The sequence below is a fragment of the Molothrus aeneus genome, chromosome 4, assembly GCF_037042795.1.
Source record: "Molothrus aeneus isolate 106 chromosome 4, BPBGC_Maene_1.0, whole genome shotgun sequence".
Classification (NCBI taxonomy): Eukaryota; Metazoa; Chordata; class Aves; order Passeriformes; family Icteridae; genus Molothrus; species Molothrus aeneus.
In genome coordinates, this window is record NC_089649.1 from 26,639,337 (window position 1) to 26,659,198 (window position 19,862).

Below are 19,862 nucleotides of genomic sequence, written 5' to 3' on the forward strand. Positions count from 1 at the left end.
CACCCTTCCCTCCTTTCTCTTCTATTCCCCATTTTTTTCCACAATCTCTTTTCCACTGTTAATAAAAATTCAAGGAGAGCTGAATGGTGAGAGCAGGTATAATGTACCACATGCTAGTCTGAGGTACTGACCAGCAGGAGATTCTCCTTCATCCACACTGTGTGCAGTGGAAAGTGGCTCAGGTACCTCTGCTTCAAGTCACAGCGACAGCAAGGGATGGGAAATAATCTTTACTGAGGAAAAGGTGGCAACAGACAACTCCTTTAGTTCATTACATATTCATTCTTTAAGCTCTCTAGAAATCTTTAAACTATCAAAGCTGTAGAAATTCTTGGAAAATTCAGGAGTGACTACTTAATATCCTACTGGCTAATTTCCTAATTTTCCTCTCTTAGAAGGACTTCTACATTCTCCATGCCTCCCCAATGAAGAGCAAAGGAAAAGGCTTACCTTGTTTCAATGACTACAGTCATTCAATTACCATTCTGCATTCTGATCTAGATTTAAGAGGGAGCATTGAAGTTTTCACCCTTTACCTCATCTCTACTCATCCTGGCCTAGCACTCCACGTGCTGATAAAATAAACTATCCCCACCCACCATTAAAGTACCTCTACAGGGCCTATTCAGCTAAAAAAAAAAAAGTTTCTTCTCAAATAGCAAGTCCAACTCAAAAATGCCTCTGTTTATTACATATACACATACTGTACCTGTTAGAGCTCCTAAAAGGAAAACACTGTTTTAGAGAAAGTTTATTTTTCTAAAATATCACATTTACTAGTGAAAAATATTTTGCACATTTAACATTAAATAGCCTATGTCTTGCTATAAACCTTCCCCTTTCCAAATTAAAGATCATCATCCAAGTAGAGGGAGCAGTAGCAAATTACTTCTACCTAAATGTTTTTTGTAAAAAACAAATAGCATTTTTTAAGACAGAAGAGTCATACATATTCCTATTTTTAATTACTACTGAAAACAGTAGTACTGAAGCTATCTTCATCCTGCAGTATTTAAAAGTCACTAAACTGAGCTACAAGCATTAAGAACCTTCAGTGAAACAGACTTCATATGTAAGAAGTGGACTGTATTCCAGTAAAACCAAGTCAGTTTAACAACATATTAGTAAAGAAAAGAGGCTGTTTATAGTACTGTTTTTTTCCTTTAACCCTTTTCTTTGAAGACAAGTGGCTCAAAATTAGATGACATGTAATTAAAGACCAGGATCCAATAAACCAAAAATTTTATACTCTACTCAGAGATTTCTTATGTGATCATGTCCAGGAAACTAACCTCTGTCAGCACTCAGTTTCTATAGATGCAATCTGAATTAGATGATGGAGAAGAGAGGAAGAGGCAACTTGGCATTAAATATTTATTCATAATTTCTGTAACTAAAAATATGTATATAAGCACTAAGTTCAGAAAGTAAAGGAACACTACTATTGAGTTGAACTGGAACACCAATCCTCATGCCCAACTGCTCTGCAATACTTGGAGAAAAGACAGGATTTGATGCACTCCCATCATGGACAAATTCAGCTCTGCTAAGCCCCAAGGAAATGAAGTTGCAAAACAGAAGGTGCTTCACACAGCCAGACACACTTATTTGTTTACACAGCACAAACTCCCAACTGCAAACCTGAAGGTACTCAACTGCAGTAGTAGTGTATGGTATAAAAATGACACTTGAAATACAGCCAATTTACAGGACTCTAGAAAACATTCAGAAGCTTTCACCAGCATCCTAGCTTATGCCCGAGACCAGAAATCCCCTAGAAATCTTCATTACGTTTCTACAGCACCTAGCAAAAGTAGGCCCTCAACCATTAATTGAAAATGACAGAAAATCCCAATGCAAATCATGATCTCTGCTTTTAACTGTTTTATTGGGAACCTTTTGTTTGGGGAGCAGCTTGCCTTTGTGGGATTCTTTTATTTGTTTGTAAATATGTCCTTCAAAACATTATTGGTCAAGGCACTGTATTTTACATCTACAGATTAGCAGTGCACTTAAGAAAAATCCTAACAAAACAACCCACTGCCTTTCCAGGCTGCATTTGTCAGTGTGGGAAGAGGCTGCCACCCTGTGGGCTCCATCCCAGACATAACTGCAAGCCCTCACACTCAATACAAAATTGTTGAAAGTTTTATTTTTAAGAAAATGAGGTTATTTTTAGGATTTTCCCCATCAATATAATAACGTTTCAAATACATAAATTCACTTGTCATTCTGTACTGCACCTGAGAAAAATCAACATTTCATGAAGGCACTGTACATTGAAAGATTTTTTGGAATTACAAGAAAAAAAACAATCTACCAAATCAAGCTTTGACCATAGTTAACTAGTGCAATCACTCAGTTCACAAGTGAGTTATGTTCTAAATGCAGCTTGTGCCACCCTTGGGAAGGTTTAAACACCTGTATTATGGCAATGCTGAATAGCATATACAGATTGTTTAACACCTCTTCAGGTCTGGAGTTCATTTGTATTTGTAAAATCCTTCTCCAGTCTTTTTACCCAGCTTCTTTTCTTCTACCAGTTTATTCAGGAGTGGGCTGGGTGCAAAAAGAGGATTGTTGGGCTCTAATGAATGCCACCCTGGAAAGGAAGGGAAGCGGATGAATTAGTAACAGTTCTGTTTATATGCAAAGATAATAGAGATCAGCATCTCCTTAGAAAAATATTCGAAGGTCAGAAAACTGAAGAAGGACTGGAACTTATTCTAGGCTGAGTCCCTGCAGTACAGCTCCATAAAGCCCAGATCAGTACTGATGATTATGCACTAATCTAAGAATTAGTCTTCAGGCTCAGTGTACTCCCAACACCTTATCATCTCCACAATTGAGGATTTTTTAAAACAATTAAGAACTTTTGAAACATAGTTAAGTACAATGAAATAAAATAAAGGCTCTGCTGAAAAGAAATTCAAGTGCAAAGAAATTCCAAGTTGAATTTCTACCTGCAAAACACGTGGTGACTTAGAATAGTAACACTACTTCACAGTACTGACTAAGAGCAAAGAGGTTCCACTGAAAATGCCATCATCGAAGTGACATTCTGCCTCAGAGAATGTTTAAGCTGCTCGTTCAAAAGAGCACAACAACCATCAACAAGCCATCACCATCATGTAAGTTTTTGTTACTGTATTGACATTCGCCCACTTATTAACTGAAGTGACAGGGAGATGGTTCACTTACATCTTTTGAGATATTTGCTGGATTTCCTTTTAATTAAGAATGAAAATATGGCTGGTAGAAAAAGGATAGGGAATCTCAACATTTGTTGATTTTCACAGAATTCCTCACCTCCAGTACGTCACCCTTCCCACTGATTGTTTTTAGTAATATAAAGTACCATTAATGTTAATATCATTACTATTTTTCAATAACACTTGATGAAGTCAGCAAAGCCACCACTGTACTGTCCCCATCTACAAAGGGTACAGGCATGCAGCACAAATGCTGTACTCACACAGCATTCTGAGCTGAATCCTAACAGCAGAATCCTTTCTCCTCAACAGTTCAAAGGCTATACCATAAACATTCAGTTTAAATAATTAAGAGTCACATTTGCATTAAAACATCTACAATTTAGCTAGAAAGTGGAAAAGCAGAAAAAAAGAAGCATGCAGTACCATCTATAATGTATTTACTGGTATCCAACCCAACATAGTCCAGCAGTTCAAATGGACCCATGGGATAGCCAGCCCCAAGCTTCATAGCAACATCAATATCTTCCTTTGATGCATCTCCTAGAGAAAAGATTGACAGTTTGAGGAACAGAGAAGATTCCGCATCTCCTTGGCACCACTTATAAATAATTAACAGGGTGTTATTTCACCCTGGTGCAGCTCTTCACAGAAATCTCTGCATGTTTCACAGCCACAAAAACTGGAGTCAGCATACACATGCTGGAGCATAAAGCTGAATCTCTCACAAAAATGAAAGAAAAAAAGAAACAAGCCCTGCAGGCCTGCTTTCTATTTTCCTGGTTTCCTCTTGCATTTCAATACAGAGCACTGCACTGCTGATGGAGCCACAGCTACCATGCTGACCCTATCAGAATGACTAAAGGAAGAACTGGTCACTGTGAAGAAACAAGAGCTTCTTTTAGAGGCAGCAGAACAGGGTAAGTAAGGAAACGACTCAATTTCAGCTCCATGAGATCAGCAGCAGCTTTTGAAAGAAGCACAGGACAGAGCCACCCTTACACTACAGCTGCCAGAACACAAGTGATATCCAGCTGATGGGTAAGGCAGGCATGGAGCGGGGGGCAGGAGCCTCTGAGTAACATGCTTAGCTACAGCACCTATCACCAGAGGATATCTGTTGGAATCAGAGATGGCAGATAACAGAAACCTGAAATGACTGCGCAGGTGCAGATGAATTAAAGAATTCCAAAATTACTTTAAAAGAAATAATCAAAATTGTCAGAAATTTGTTACTTCTACTTCAGTCTGAGCCTATAAAAATACAAATCCCGCTCTGCCATATTGTCACAGTAACTTTAACCTCATTCTTTAGCTGGGAATACATATTTTAGACTGTCATCAAAGCAGATGCACCTCTACTGCATACCTCTAACTCATATTTTGAGAAAGGCAGTGCACTTTCTTTGCAGATGCTACAAAAAGGATGAAGTTATACAAACCCCAGAGGTCCTTGTTAAGTAACCTCCTTGCTCAGGCATGCACGGTGTCCGGCAGCTTGGCAGACACAGCCTGTGCAATTTATATGCCTAAGATCAGAGAACCCTCGAAATAAATTTACAAAATCTCTTGTAAAGGTAACAACTTCAGTGACAATTCTGTATGAATTAATGATTTATACATACCTCCTTTTACTCTTTAAAGCTGACAATGTTTTTTTTAAGCTACATTTTATTTCTGAGAAGCTGCAGAGAGTAGTCTTACCTAATTCTAGCATAATTTCAGTTCCCCAAATTCAAACACAGCTAAACCCTCAGCTCATTTGCAGCTGATGCAGGTATACAGACTTGTTCTCTCAACAGATTTGTCCCACTTTGTCAAATTTGGGACTTGGCCACCCAACAATCTAATTACAGCACAATAAAACGCAGTAAAAGGGCAAACAAAGACTATGTTCCTAGTTCATTCTAGTCTCTCCTAGTATAAAGCAGACTTCCATAGAAACTTAGCTGACTGCTTTTTTAGTTTTTCCACTAAGGACAGAGCAGTACAGACCACTATACATTAAGATTTACAATATGCCCCGTTTAAGTAATTGTTAATACACTAAATGTATATTGCTTATGGAAAAGTGCACATTTAACAGAATGAGATTTTGTACAAATAAAAAACACAAGGACTAGCCCAATAAAATGCATTTCAGTGCTTGGGGTTACCAAGAAAGAGACACAATTTCATTTAATGTAGAAGACAATCTGGCTCAAGTGCCTACTCTGAGAATAAACACAAAGGATATGATAGAAATTTAATTTGATTCACTCAAACATATGAATTAAGACAGACATCAAGCTTCCCAAGACATCAACTAGCTTTTTTAATCAATTTCATTCAAGCTAAAAAGTCACAAATGAACTTTAGCAATTTTGTAAATATACTGTGGGAGAAGATGCAAAAAGAATAAAGATTAAATCAAAATATTGTTTTGCTTAGGCAAAAGCACTCAGTTTTAACATACAAACTCAGTAACTGTTTTCTTCTGCATTTAATTAAAATTCTGTTGTCTCCTGAAATATGCACAATGATACACGTCACTTAACAAAGGCACCTCTTTTAAACACACTGAAACACCCATACACTTTATTCAAAACTGTGACTTTTTCTAAAAGAATAATGCCCCCTCACATTCATGCCTTTGCCTTTCAAGTCACTAAATTTGCTCTTTTCTCCCTTTGAGATGTAATTAGGTACATCTGTTGATGGATAAACAAGTAGTGTTGTTTTATTTTTTTTTTTTAGAAATCAAACCATCCCTTCCATGTGCTTTAAAAGAGATTTTTAATATTTAAAGCATACTTGGTGGAATCCTGAAAACAGAGTGCTTTCATCTGTAAAAAGGCAGTGATTTCAAAAACAAAACGTTTCAAATGACATTCTTAGTAGCACAGAGCTACGAGCAGAGCACTTGAAATAAAAGCAATTATAGTCTGTAATTTCATCTTTATCCACTACATTCATTATTGGCTTCTTTTCAAAACAAGCTTCAATACTTTGAAAAATTCAGTGGTTCTTTGGGGATTCATAATTATTTTTACCTACATATTAATGTAAAAGAGACCAGCAGTGAGACAGGAGCTCCTGAAGAACCTATGTCTAAAAATCAACACAGAAGGGGAACAGGAAGTTTTATGTGGCAGTAGCTGAGCTGAAATCACTTCAGTGCCAGTACCACAGTGTGACACTATTCACCACTTACCTCGAAACTGGTGGTTTATTTCACAAGCCCCATATGAGTGAACTCAGGAGAACTTTACTAACGGTCCCATTATGGGACTTTCAATCACTTTTATCAATGTCTCCTGGGACACAGAGAGGAAAGCTCCTGAACAGGTGGCAATGGATGTTTTTACAATGGTTCTACACTCACCTTGTCACCTCCAAGCCAGAAACATTTTCCACCACCAGGAGTTTCACACACAAGTACCTTCCAACTCTGCATAAGCTGACATTTCAAAGTGAAGGCAAGGCCTTTCCAGCTACACATGTTGGCTCATATTTAACATTCTCTATTCATTTCCAGCCTCTAATGTCTGAAAATTTTGAGGGAATCCCATGGCTTTTCTGAAGCAATGTAACATTTAGTAGTGTTATATGTCAACATCCCTTGAAGTGAATATCCCACCAAGTACCTCTCTCAAAAAGACGAACAGCTTCCATCATATATGGCACCAGGAGACGGTTTACAATAAACCCTGGAGTGTCCTGTGAAAAATAAAAAAGGGATTCTAAGTAAACACTCTTTACCAGAACTACACTCAATGCTATGTGACAAATAAAACAAGTGGATGAAGACACTTACTGTATCATTACTTAAGATACTTTCTGATCTGTATTTTTCATCTCATTTTTCTGCTCAGTATTAAAGCATAAAACATTGAGAAATTCAATGGCATATAAACAGTCATCATGACTGAGAATAGTAAGAGTACTACAAGCCAAAGCAATCAATCTTAAAACAATTTAATATGGCTAGTCTTTTCTTTATCTAGAGTCTAATGATACAATTTCCTGAAGTTAGGAGAAAAGCAGTTCTTCCCTAGAAGGTTTTTTTTGTGTGTGTCCACTACCAGAAGCACTCCTGACTAAATAGTCTGCTTCTCCTCCACTGCTCACTGGTGATCCTACTTTTGAAAGTTAGGATAGCTTTAACAGCAAACATCAACACTGACAATGAAAAGATAAGACACATGCTGTCAGAAGGTAACAAATGAATACAAAACTTCTTTTGCACAAGCATCAATCAAAATCACAATCAATCAATCAAACACAAGAGAAAGACTTCTGCAAATATAATATTATTTTGTATATTACTACTGTCTCAGATATTCCACTTTATCTCAGCATTTAATCCAGAGAATCCCAAGCAACGTTTCTTCTATAAGCAAGAACTTAAAAAAAAGTGTTCAGGCACGAATACTGTGTTATTCTCTATCCAAGCTAAATTATCACAATTCTTCCTATATTCTGCACACTGCATGGTACTAAACTGTGACAGAAATAGGAAAAAAGTCAACTAAGGCCACAGAACAATTTAGCCAGAATTCAGAGAACATAGCTAGAATTAGAGTCCAGCATCCAGCAGCTGAATTAATTAATCCAGTAACTACCGGATTGCAGGCCCTTCTTTTTATTATCAACTGTCTCCTGGGGGCTGTGAAACCCAAAGCAGTAGCTTGCATAAAGCTATCCAGACCACAGCTTAATGGATTCAGAAAAAGTGAGCTTTCAAAGTAGGGTGTTTCTCTAGAGAAAATAAACCAAAGCTGAGAAGAAATTAAGACGAATATGTGTCTAGTTACTGCAGTCTTAAGAAAACCTTGCAATGAGCACACACCATGAAGGATTCAGCCAACTGTCTCACAGTACAAGAGGCAGCAGTTTTGTCTCTAGCATGGCTAAAGATGAGCTACTGCTTAAACTCTCCAGTCTATACTTTTGCAGGACTTGAAAAGACTCCATAACAGTAAGCTCTGATATCTGTGAGTTTTGCTGCTCTAGACAACATGTCCAGAGTCACTGGACTTTGAAGAATTTGTGGTAAATGTGGGTATTTTCTTTATTAAATTACTTTTAATTATGAAGACAAACTGGACAAGATGCAGCCTAGAAATTTTTGAAGTGCTCATACATCTACTAAAACCTACCACCTTAAAATTAACAGTCTACAAGGACAGACCCCCTGAACAGTATACTGTCAAAACGTACTCACCTTACAACTGACAGGACTCTTTCCTACTGCTTTACTGAAATCCACAAGTGATTCAAAAGTCTTTTGGCTGGTCATTGGAGTCTTGATGACCTGGGTACAGGGAAGGTAGAGAGAGCATAAGCATATTAATGAGCAGAATCTCTCCCATTTCCCCACTGCAGTAATGTAATCCAGAACACTCTTCCAGAAACTCACAAAATGTTTTGCAGAAAACCACCTTGAATGTATAAATATGTAACAGACACAGAACACTATTTTACACATAGATACAGCATTTTGCAATGTTGTGTTTCTTTAAGACACTTTCCCACTCAGCCACTATGGAAAGATGGTGAAAGGAACCATTCTTTGAAAGCACACTTAAGATTTAGTGTATCAAAATAATTCTAAAAGCTACATAGTCTCTTGTCTTGGGAAACACAAAGACACCACCCTAGAGACCCATTTAAACAGCCGTAGCTCCTGATAGAACAAGTTCTAGCAGCTACTCCACCTCTCTATAACCCTCTCTCAGGTAATTTTAGGGAGTGATAAGGTTTCTCCTTGGCCTCTTTTTCTCAAGCTAAACAATCCCAGCTCCTTCAGCTGCTCCTCCTGTGAGTTACTCTCTGGACTCTTCACCAGCTCTGTTTCCTTTCTCTGGACATACTCCAGCACCTCAGTGCCTTGTAGTGAAAGGCCCAGAATTGGACACAGCATTTGAGGTGTGGCCTCACCAGTGCCAAGTACAGAGGGACTGTCACAGCCCTGGTCCTGCTGGCCACACTATTTTTGACACAAGGCAGGATAGCATTGGCCTTCTTGGCCACCTGGGCACACACTGGCTCATGTTCAGCAGCTGTCAGCCAGCATTCCCAGATCCTTTTCCTCTGGTCAGATTTCCAGCCCCTCTTCCCCAGCCTGTAGCACTGGAAATACTGAAACAAACACAACTGACGTTGTTTCAAAAGTGACAAGGCAATAAGATTTAATCTCCTGACATCTTCTATTTATTTCTACACTAGTATCAGCAATTCCTATGAATAAGCCTCCCTGCTTGAAATGATGGCTATAAACAGCGCCTCTGCTGGAAGTTCAGTGGAGAACTCAGGAGCCTTGAGACTGAAGGAGTTACCTCTGTCTGTTAAACCTGCCCCTCAACAGAGACTGCAGTACCCTCTAATCATTAGAGGTAGCAAATTCCATATCAGAGCAGCCGCAAACTGAGATCTGCTCTGTCAATCTAACTGAAATCCCACTGCTGCCAATTGCACTGCTGGGCTGCAGCTGTAGCTGATGGAACATGATGATAGCAGCCCCTGTAAGGCATGCTCACAGGACACTCACCTCCACGAGCTTCATCATAGGCACAGGATTGAAGAAATGAAGACCACCAAATCGGTCCTGCCTGGTGGTTGCATTTGCCATCTTCGTGATTTGCAAGGATGAAGTGTTGCTTGCAAATATCGTATGCCTGGGAATAAGAAATACATAGATTGCATAAAGGACAGTAGGAGACTGAGGCACTAAACATAAATAGACATCCATTGGCTAACCAGGCAAGAATTCTCAGAAATATCCCTGCAGTTTATCACGGTCCTTTTGCTGAGGTCTAAGCACAGCAATTTAATTGAATAACCACTGCAAAGACTCTGTGACTTTCTGATTCCTGAGGAATTATATTGAATGCTTTTATTAGGGACTAGAAAAAAGGACTGTGCAATTAGAAAATTTTATTTCACTCCCCAAATCCATTCTAGGTAATTCCCCCAGCAATCCTGGAAACCTAAGGGTATCTTAATTTGTTGTTAAACACATTTACACATTTATTGAAACCCAATCATATGCCATGTCAAAAATGCACTTTGGAGTCATACAGAAAATTTGCAGTCTATTTTATTTTGAAATTATCAATGATAGACATGACGAGGAAACCTAACACCAGAGCAAATATTTAATAGGGAAAAAAACCCAGAGAAAATGTAAGACCTGCCATGCATAGGACATCGCAAAGGATCTACAAAATGCCAAGAATTTTAAGACATATATGAAGTCCTTCTCCAGACATAGACCAAATTTACTAACTGCAATTCATAATGGTTTGAGTATTTTGTTTGTTTGGGTTTGTCCTCCCAGAAATATCTCAGACCCTCAACAGCCCTGCTATCACACCAAAAACTTAAGAGAAATGGCTTTTTCTTCAAATCAGAAACTAAATTAGAGATTAAAACCTACCTTTCAGTTTGGACTGCATCCTACCAACCCTTCAAAAAGTTATCCTACTGGACTCAGCAAATGTTTATCTATGTTGATATTTTGCTTACATTGTACTAATATGTAACTGAGCTTTGCAACAGAGCTTTCAGAAAAGTTATGTTCAAGTCGTGGTGACATCTTATAGGGGCATTAATGAAAACATTTCAAGACAAAAACATCTACTTTGTTTTCAATTTTTTCATTATGTTTTCTTTTTTGTTATAGTGAAGGAAATAAAAAATCCTGAAAATTCCTGCTTATTCTTCTTACAAATATTCTTTTATTATCTCTCCACCATAAAGTGGCCTTATACTGCTCTGAGGTGAGGTACTAAAAGGAGCATTCTACATTTCATAGTTTTGACCTTGTAAAGTCAGTGAATACAAAAGTCATTTACTCTCACCAAAAATCTGCCACTGTGTGTAAAAATTAAAATACTCATATAAAAAAGAAGCACATTGAATTGTGAAATATAATTGCTAGGTTTATATCTGAGTTCACTTAAGAGATTTTACCTCAGTACTTCTTCTGTAGCCTCACACAATAGAAAGCCTTGGAAAAAAGAAAAGCATTGGATTTACTGTGAATAAGTGCATTTTAGTTACACTTTCTTCTCTGACCAACCAATTGATTTCATTGAGTTTAGAATAGAATTTTCATGCCTCTGTGACTTAGAATTACTCAATCCACGCTTCAGATGACAGCAGAGTTGGGAGGCTTTGGGAAGCCAGTACTAGTAAAGCCATAGAAATGGCTTTCCTGCAGCAGAGTGCTTTCTCTTGGTGCCATCTAGTGGCTCATGGAAAGACGTCACAGGAGAAACCTTAATAAATATTTCCAATAAATCCAACTCTTATAGTCCAGCTGCCTTACACAGCAAACACTGAGTAATACTTCATTTTTTAACAGTTTTATAACACATTCATTCGAACACAGTGAACAGCTGAAAAACACTGGCCAGGTCCAAGCTGAGTTTCTACATCTAAAGGCAAATCCTAGACCAAGGAATATTGAGGGCATTTCGTACAATCCCAGAAAAAAAACAGAAATCAAGCACAGAAAAGTTCTTAAACTGGAAATGCAAAAGTTCTTTTGTCATATTCATTACAACCCTGTTTGGAAAAGTGCTGCAGTGTCTACAAAAATCCTAGCCTGACCTTTTTCCAAATGGAAATGCAAGACTAACTCCATTCTAGAAAAGGAAAACAGAACTGAAGAATGGGCAGCAATGCTTTACTCTGTTCCAAAGATGATGATCAGGTAACACAGTAATAAAAGCCAAATATGCTGAGATTAATACTGAGAGGAATAGAACATACAATTCTGCCTTCCGCGTTTTGCAAAGCTCCAAGATCATAAAATTTTGCTCTGAGAACATAAACCAGTATGTTCTCAGACTAATGGCACCAAAGAAACAGCATCCACTGTTTCACCTGGACAGTTACCCAGATGGGGAATACTCTGAGTTTCCAAGGTTTTCTGGGGTTTCCAAATGCTCCTGGCTTATTATATTTGATTTGAACACTTATGAGAAATTTGCTCCCCACTCACAAATACAACTTCTCTCAGTAAAAGAATAGCTTTCCCATCCCCTACATGTTTAGATCCACTTTCAGAGGAATTACAGTTACTTTACAAGAAAAGGAATTATTAATTGTTAATTATGCTATTGTGCTATTGTAATACTTTAGTTAATTGTGCTATTGTAATACTTTAGTTTTATGCAGTTCCCAGACTTATTTTCCTCAGAGATGTCTCCAGAGTGCAAAAATGGGAGATAAACAAGTACATGTTGCAGCTGAGGAAATGCATGAAACATGAAATACATCACAAAAGAAGAAAAATGCAGGGTTTCACACACCTAGAATTTCACAGGCAGAATTCATCTTGTCAGAACAACTGTCATACATAGCCCCTCACATTTCCACCTGCTATCATCCACCCCTCTGGGAAGTCCTGAGATTTGAATGAAGCCAAGTCATTCCTCCACAGCATCCTGGTCTTTCCTGGTCTCTCCCTGTAACCCACACTTCAGAGGGCCACCAATGCTCAGAGGCCCTCAGAAGCAAAGCTCCTCCTGATATTCAATGCTGTCTTTAAACTAATCCTGTCTTTGTTACCAATTAACCACAAGTCTACCACCCCTAGTGAGCTGGCACAACAGTCAGTCCATACAATAGGTTTATAAATTTTGAACTATTCAGCCTTAGAAAAGGCTGTAGAATGCTTGCACTGACAGGGAGATATTTCTATTCCAGCACAGTGCCATGTGGGATGAGTAAAGCCTACTGCTTCCTTCTAACACATGGAAAAACACTCACTACAGGTTTGTGTCTTTCCCCACACTAAGCATACAATCTACAACTCTATACGCTCTCACAGTTATAAATTACCCTTTGTATCCAAAGCTAATATTTTAAACACTTGACTACTAAGTTTCAACCAGTTTTTCTACTTTATCCTACACATATGATACCTGCATGTTTATAATAGCTTCCAAATATCCTCTTAAAAAGGAAGGCTTCTTGTCCTAGCCATTTTTCCCAACTCTGCAAAATCATCCCTTTTGCAATGGGCAGGAGCATATTTGAACAACCCCCAGTATATTTTAACACTGTGATGTAAAATTTGATGTTTTACAGCAGCTATGCTGACAAACAGCTCAGTCTTCCAAAAAACAGCCTCAGGTGCTCCAAACACACATATTTTTAAGTGAGGCTCCAAGTCCCCCATGCCCACATTTCCTTGCTGACTGGTTTTAGACAGTTTACCATTTAGTACACTCCAATTTGCTCATTAAATACTCCACCAACCAACGGTCTGTTTGCACAAAATAGGCACAAAACAACCACAACAAGGTACTCTCATAAACGTTGAAGTCATCTATTTACTTTTGTGTGTCAGGGTAATGGCAAGTTTACCCTGTGCTCAGTACATGGCTGCTTGTGATCACTGACTGTATTCAAAATTACCAGGTAATTTTAATTACTGACAGGAGGAGAAAGCTTGAAAATCTCCCCAGGCTGAAGTCAACTAATGATAAAATCTTTTTTCCCTTGATATGATATTCAAGGCATAGCTTGCCCAGTTGACAGGCCAGACAGTCTAGAATACCTCTTAGCCAATATATCCCCAAACCTACCTGCACTAGTTAAAATCTCAACAAGCAGTCAAGGTCTTGTGATCATGACTCATCAATTACAAGGCTCAAATTTCTGAGACTGCATGCTCACCTTAACAGCATTTTTGGCTTTGGATAATATTCAACGGTAGCTTCCAACAGTTATCAAATATAGTTCAAGGACATTTCCAGGGACTTCATGTAACTGAATGAGTATCTACTAAAATACTATTTACCCTTTTACATCACACACAATAACAAGCAATGGCTGTTTCCTAACTCCTGTAATACAAAGTAAAGTTAGTTCACTTAAGACATTATTGAGCAGACTGAGACTTCTTAAAACTTGTTTATGACAGGTGTGCTGGAAACAAATACTTTATAATTCCAATTCCCAATTTAAGTATGGGAACAGAACATTAACAGTAAGTCATGTCCACTGGAACAAGTCAATTCTACTGTTCTGCATTTGTAGCTGCATTAGGATTTGAAATTGCCAAGTAGATAAGCAATCCTAATGACTAAACACACCTGGAACAACAATGAAGCAATGCAACAAGCAAATGAAGCAATGCAACACACCTGAGAATGTTTATAACATATGCACCTGGCACAACCACTATTCTACACCAACATAATAGTCTGGAGCTAGTCCGAGACAGCAAAACTCATTCTTAAATAAAGCAGCTAAGAAAACAGAGAACTAACTGTGAGTGGAAAAACAGAAAGTAGTCTAAGTTTCAAAATGTAACAGGAAAAATATACATACTCTGGAGCAAACTTATCCAGCGTCTGGAAGAGTTTATTTTTAACTTCCAGGTTCTCCACAATGGCTTCTATCACCAAATCTGTGCTGTGGACCACTGATGCTGCATCTGTGCTTGTTGTGAGGTTTTTCAAGGTCTTCTTAATGAACTCAGCACCAGCCTGAAACATTTTCAAGCAGCTGTAATGTCTATTTACAGTGATTTAATTTACTTTTATATGAGAATCCCCTTATGTTCTCTGGTGGTTTTGACCTCCCCAAAATGCAGACAGTCTGCCACATTCCCAAATCAATGAGAAAGTTTTAAGTCTGTAGAGGTACAAGGCTTTCCACTGACAAAATTTTCCTAGCCAAACAAATCTGGTTTGGAGCAAAGAGGGGACCTTTAAACTCATTCTTTTAGGAAGACCATTTGCTGTAGTCCAACCTTCAGCACAAGAGTGTGATCACCTGGTTGGTCAATCAGTGGCTAAAGTTTCAGTGAAAAAGTGGAGAAAAATGTTTCCTCACTAGTAAATCTGTTGATATAGATTGTGAGGGCAGAAATCAAACAGAAAAGCAAGACTTTTAGCCAAGGGTAAATGGAGACACAGTACAAATCAAAAAAAACTATATGGTAGAATATAATGTCATACAAAAAGTGCAAGTATTATGTGGAGAGTTTTCTTTTTGATTAAAAGGCTCTCCATAATTACATATGTATGCTCTACTTATCCTGGCACTTCCATACTCCTGCAAACAAGCTTTTTTTCCTTCCTCTGCCTCATCGTTTTCTGGCAAGCATCAATACAAGTATTCATTGTATATGTTAATATGTATCAAAAGAAGAAATTAATCTGCTGAGGAATTTGGAGAAGCAAGCACAGCAACAAGTAACTTAGGATACAAAGCTAGACTCACCAACTGCACCACAGTGGCTGGCTGTATGCAAGACTGACTCAGCAATGCAAGTGCAAAGTTAAACATCTAACACATGTCACTTGCATTCTCATTTCCTTTGCAGTAATCCTGTGCCCAAGTGTTAGGAGAAGAAAAAAAAAATAAAAGACTCCTTACTCAGGTATTAAGACAATTTTGTTACTATTTGCTTTTGGACAAAATGGGTGCATTCCCAGGTAAGCACTCAAAGACTGCTTGCTTTTGAGTTACGATGAATAATTTTATTCCATTTCACACTTAGCATCTGTTTTAAAAGATTGCTAAATTGGTTTAAATCTTTAGCTTAAAGCTGAAGTTTATTAAGGAAAGAAAATGAGGTAGCACACCTTTCAACCTCCCTAAATTAAAAATAAAAAACTAACTGAAAGTCCGGGTTCTTGAGCACACTGGGAAAAAAGTTTTCTTTTTAAGCAATATAATAACATGCTCTATAATGCATAACTGCAATATCATAACTTCATTATGGCAGTTTTTATTCTTCCAAGTTTTCCTAGAGGAATAAAAAGAAGGTGTCAACCTCAGGCTTATCTGCAAACTTCTTCTTTATCACTCTCTTCAAACTCTCTTCAATTCCTTTTGTAGACTTTTTAAGGATTTCATCTGACTGGTCAACTAACACCACAGTGTGACCGCTGGCTGCTGCAACCTGGAAGTTAAAAAAAAAAATTCAACATCAATGTCACAAAACAACCACCCATATTGATTTGTGTTGACAGACAATATGTCAGGCATTTAGGCAAAAATTTAGAGCTAAAATACATTGAATTAAATGCACTTGACTAGAAAAATCATAAAAACCTGTATATAGCTGGGGTGATGCTGAAGGGATAAAGGTCTCAAACAATTTGAGGGAAAAGGAAAAAGAAATCTCTCCCTCACACTGTCTGCAGAACCTTGTGTCTGAAGGCATCTAAATTCTGTGGCCATGGCTACAGAATAAACAGGGTGAGCAGGTGCCACAGGGGATGGCCAACCCTGAGTCCCCAGAACACAGCTCTGCTGTCAGGCCATGAGCATGTCCCTGCAACAACAGGAAGGTGACAGTGAAGCTGGGAGCAGGGGTGGATGTTTGCCACTCCAGGATTCCACACAGACAAGAATGGCTGCAAAGTCTCCTTACGCTGCACTTGGTGCAAACACTGGCTCAGCTACACACAGCACTACTGGATTGCCTTTTTGGTTGGTATTTAAATTAATTTCAAACAAGTAACATCACTGTCTCACACTGCATCAGCACATTAAAGATCAGCTGCTCATTATCTGTTACTTCACTTTTACTTTATTTATGTTCCTCTTGTTAGTTAGCAACAGCCTCTCTTCACTTCCAGAATCCTTGAACTAACAGAGCTGTGATTTAGTAACTGTGTAAAACAGATATTAAAACACAGTTCCACTGATGGTTTTAAAGTGACTCAACTTCAGAGCTTCCCTTCTGCAATCTTTCACCTTACATTTAACCTTATATGTGATGACTAAAGACTCATGCACCCACAAGACCTAGTCCAACACAGCTAGCTGAAATGGAAAGTGCAGCTATCTCATGAAGAAAAGCACGGTGATATTCTCATCCAATTTGCCTCACTAACCCAGCAAATAAAGAAATGCCAGATTGTCTCTGGACAGCAGCAGTAGCTTTAACAAGGGGTCAGTCTGCAGACAGACAATTCTTTATCCAACTTGGTTTTTTATTTTCACTATGGCCATTCCATAAAAACCACTTAAACCAAACTTGTACTTCTACTCCTAACACTTCATCTGCTGCTGATCATTTGTAACAGTGATTTTTGATCTGAAGATGAAAAATCATTACCAAACACATTTTTAAGAGCTGAGGGCACCGCGCTGCCCTCAGCTTCACTGAGGAACCATTTATGATATGGTCACAGCTAGTGACAGCAAGTGAAAAATCCTAGAAAAATTAACATCTCCCACTTCCCACCATACTTACATGGACAGAGAGGAAGTAAATGAGACAAGATCATACCATTTCCTTGCAATTCAATCACACACTTGCCTAAACACTACTATCCAATGATCTTAAGAATGTGTTTGTAATAAGAAACACAAGTGCTGGGGAGTCAATTAATGCTTTTTTCAAGAGCATTTCACAGGGCATAATCAAAAATTGTGGCTTTCAGCCATACACTAGCAGAGGCTTGCTTCACCTGACAGTGTGAAAAACCAAGAGAAGAGGAGACACAATTTCTTTAGTGCTCAAAAAGGGATGAAAAGCAGCTTTATTAATAGGGTACAGGGGAGACACCACTCAGTGTTATAATGACCTCTGCTTTGAGATAAGTTTGGATTGATAAATTGGAGGCAGATGGTCAGCAAAATAATCCTGGGTCCTTGACAGTGGTAGAGGCCTGCAACCCCTGTTACTGTCAAATACCAGACATGTTTCTCTTGATGAGCTGCTCTCTGAAAATATGCAGTCCAGCAGAACAAGATCAGCACACTTACCTGGAAAACGATAAGCTTTGCATAGTCTGCATCTTCCTCAAACACAAGAACAACTTTTTCTAAGTTGTTCTTTGATGGTTCTCCAGTGGAAACCTCAAGCTCTAGTATCATGATACAGAGGAGTATTTCTATCAGAAGAGTGAATAAACAACTATTTTCTTAGCCAAAAAAATTGCCTCTGTATTCCATCTGCTAGAGATTTGCCAGGAATGTAAGAAATCTTTAGTTCTGAGAAGCAAACCTATTAACTCATTGAAATGGAGAACTGCTATTCATGAGCTCCAGCCTCACTGTCAGTTTCCGCTCGGATGTTTGCCTGCCCCCCTTATTCTTTGTGAAGTTTGTGAACTACCCTGGTATCCTGGGCAACAGGTTCTTTCTCTGAATTAACTAAGTGCTGAAATTTTTAATCACTGAAAGGACTCTTCAATTTAATGTCCTAAAACTATCAAGCTAAAGGTGAACTTAAAAGCCAAAGGCCTGAGGTTAAACTCTGGGAAAATAAGTCCTATTTAAATATTAACCACTTCACAATTCTGAAGATGAATGACAGCTAAATGCTCATTTTAGCTGCTGCATTCTACTTGAACGTAAAATGTCTAAAATGTCACTAGATCTGCTCCCTTGTCAAGTTAGAAGAATCTTCTTTCCAACCAACATCTTCCACGTATTTCCAGAAGCCACTGTCTGTTAACAATTAGTTCACGCACTGTCTTAAGAGCCACCTTAAGCAATTTAAGCCATCAGCCTGGGTTCTCCTCTCCAAGCCGTCTGACCAGAAGATGGGCGGATCAGCAGGAGAAGTGTGAGAGTTGAGCAAGCAGAGCGGAGCAGAGCAGCAATGCCCCGGCAGCAGCGGAGCCCAAACCCGCGGCACTCGGGCAAGGCAAGCGCAGGGGCGCGTCCCGCCCAGCCCGGCCGAGAGCCGGCGCAGCCACTGCTTCCCACACAAACACAGCCTGGGAAGGCAAGCGCGAAGGAGTTTGACCACGGCCTGTAACACGTTCCGAGAAGCGCCAGGAGGGTTGTTACGTTTAGTTGTGGGCTTTATTAATGATGGTCCGCCAGCTGACCGCTCGCACTCCCTAGAGCTTGTCCCTTCCCGCCCGGGGACAGCGCGGAGTGCAGCGCCACGGCAGGGCTCAGCTCCGGGCGAAGAGCCCCAGCGGAGCTCCGGGACGCAGGAGCAGCAGCCCGGGAAGGGCCCGCGCTGGCCGCAGGGCTCGCCCCGGGCCCCGGCCGCCATGGCGCCTCCGCTCCCTCCCGCCCCGCGGCCGGGCCGCCGCACCGCGCTCACCTGGGCGATGCCGGCGCCCATGAGGCCGCCGCCGATGATCGTGACATGCTTGATGAGCAGCTTCTTGGCGGCCGCCGTAGCGGCGTCGGAGGAGGCGGCGCGCACGAACTGGCGGGTGGCGAAGGCCATGGCGAAGGCGCGGAGCGAGCGGCGGGGCCGGGCCGGGCCAGGCGGGGCGAGGGCCGCGCTCCGCCCCGGGGGAAGGCGGCCGGTTCCGGCTGCCAGTCCCAGCTGCCCGCCGACGGGGGAGGCGCGTTGGGTCTTTCACCTTCGCTACCTCTGATTCCTTAAGAGCCAAGCAGCAAGGGCAAGGTCAGCACTGCCGGAACGCCGGCGAGCCCCTGGCTAGCGCTGGGCCGGCGGCCGAGGCTGCGCTGATGGCCGCCCTTTGCCTCAGCGCCCTTTGCCTCACCTTCCCGCTGCCGCTGCTCATGCTCGCTGAATCAATGAGGCTGGAAAGACCTCCGAGACCATCGAGTCCAACCCATGACCAAACACCACCATGTTAACTGGACCACGGCACCAAGTGCCACATCCAGTCCTTCATTAAACACCTCCAGGGACGGTAACTCCCTGGGCAGCCTCCCTGGGCAGCCCATTCCAGTGTCAAACCACCCTCTCTG

General features: G+C 40.1%; 1 protein-coding gene across 1 annotated transcript; it reads right to left on the minus strand.

Annotated features, from left to right (window-relative positions):
• Positions 1-1,360: 1,360 nt before the first annotated feature.
• On the minus strand, positions 1,361-19,389 carry HADH (hydroxyacyl-CoA dehydrogenase). The gene is made up of 8 exons (XM_066548141.1): positions 19,240-19,389; positions 15,997-16,125; positions 14,544-14,701; positions 9,745-9,871; positions 8,419-8,508; positions 6,839-6,911; positions 3,639-3,755; positions 1,361-2,602 (listed from the first exon to the last, which is right to left on the minus strand). Exons 1-8 carry the CDS (start codon positions 19,366-19,368, stop codon positions 2,484-2,486), a joined length of 942 nt encoding a protein of 313 aa, XP_066404238.1. The 5' UTR covers positions 19,369-19,389; the 3' UTR covers positions 1,361-2,483.
• Between the last annotated feature and the right edge of the window lie 473 nt (positions 19,390-19,862).

Coding starts and splice junctions, on each gene's coding strand:
- HADH (XM_066548141.1), bottom strand. CDS start 19,368: ATGGCCTTCGCCACCCGCCAGTTCGTGCGCGCCGCCTCCTCCGACGCC. Junction 9,872..14,543: donor CTGGATAAGTTTGCTCCAGA/GTATGTATATTT, acceptor TCTTATTCCCAG/GCATACGATATTTGCAAGCA. Junction 8,509..9,744: donor CTATGATGAAGCTCGTGGAG/GTGAGTGTCCTG, acceptor CCCTGTACCCAG/GTCATCAAGACTCCAATGAC.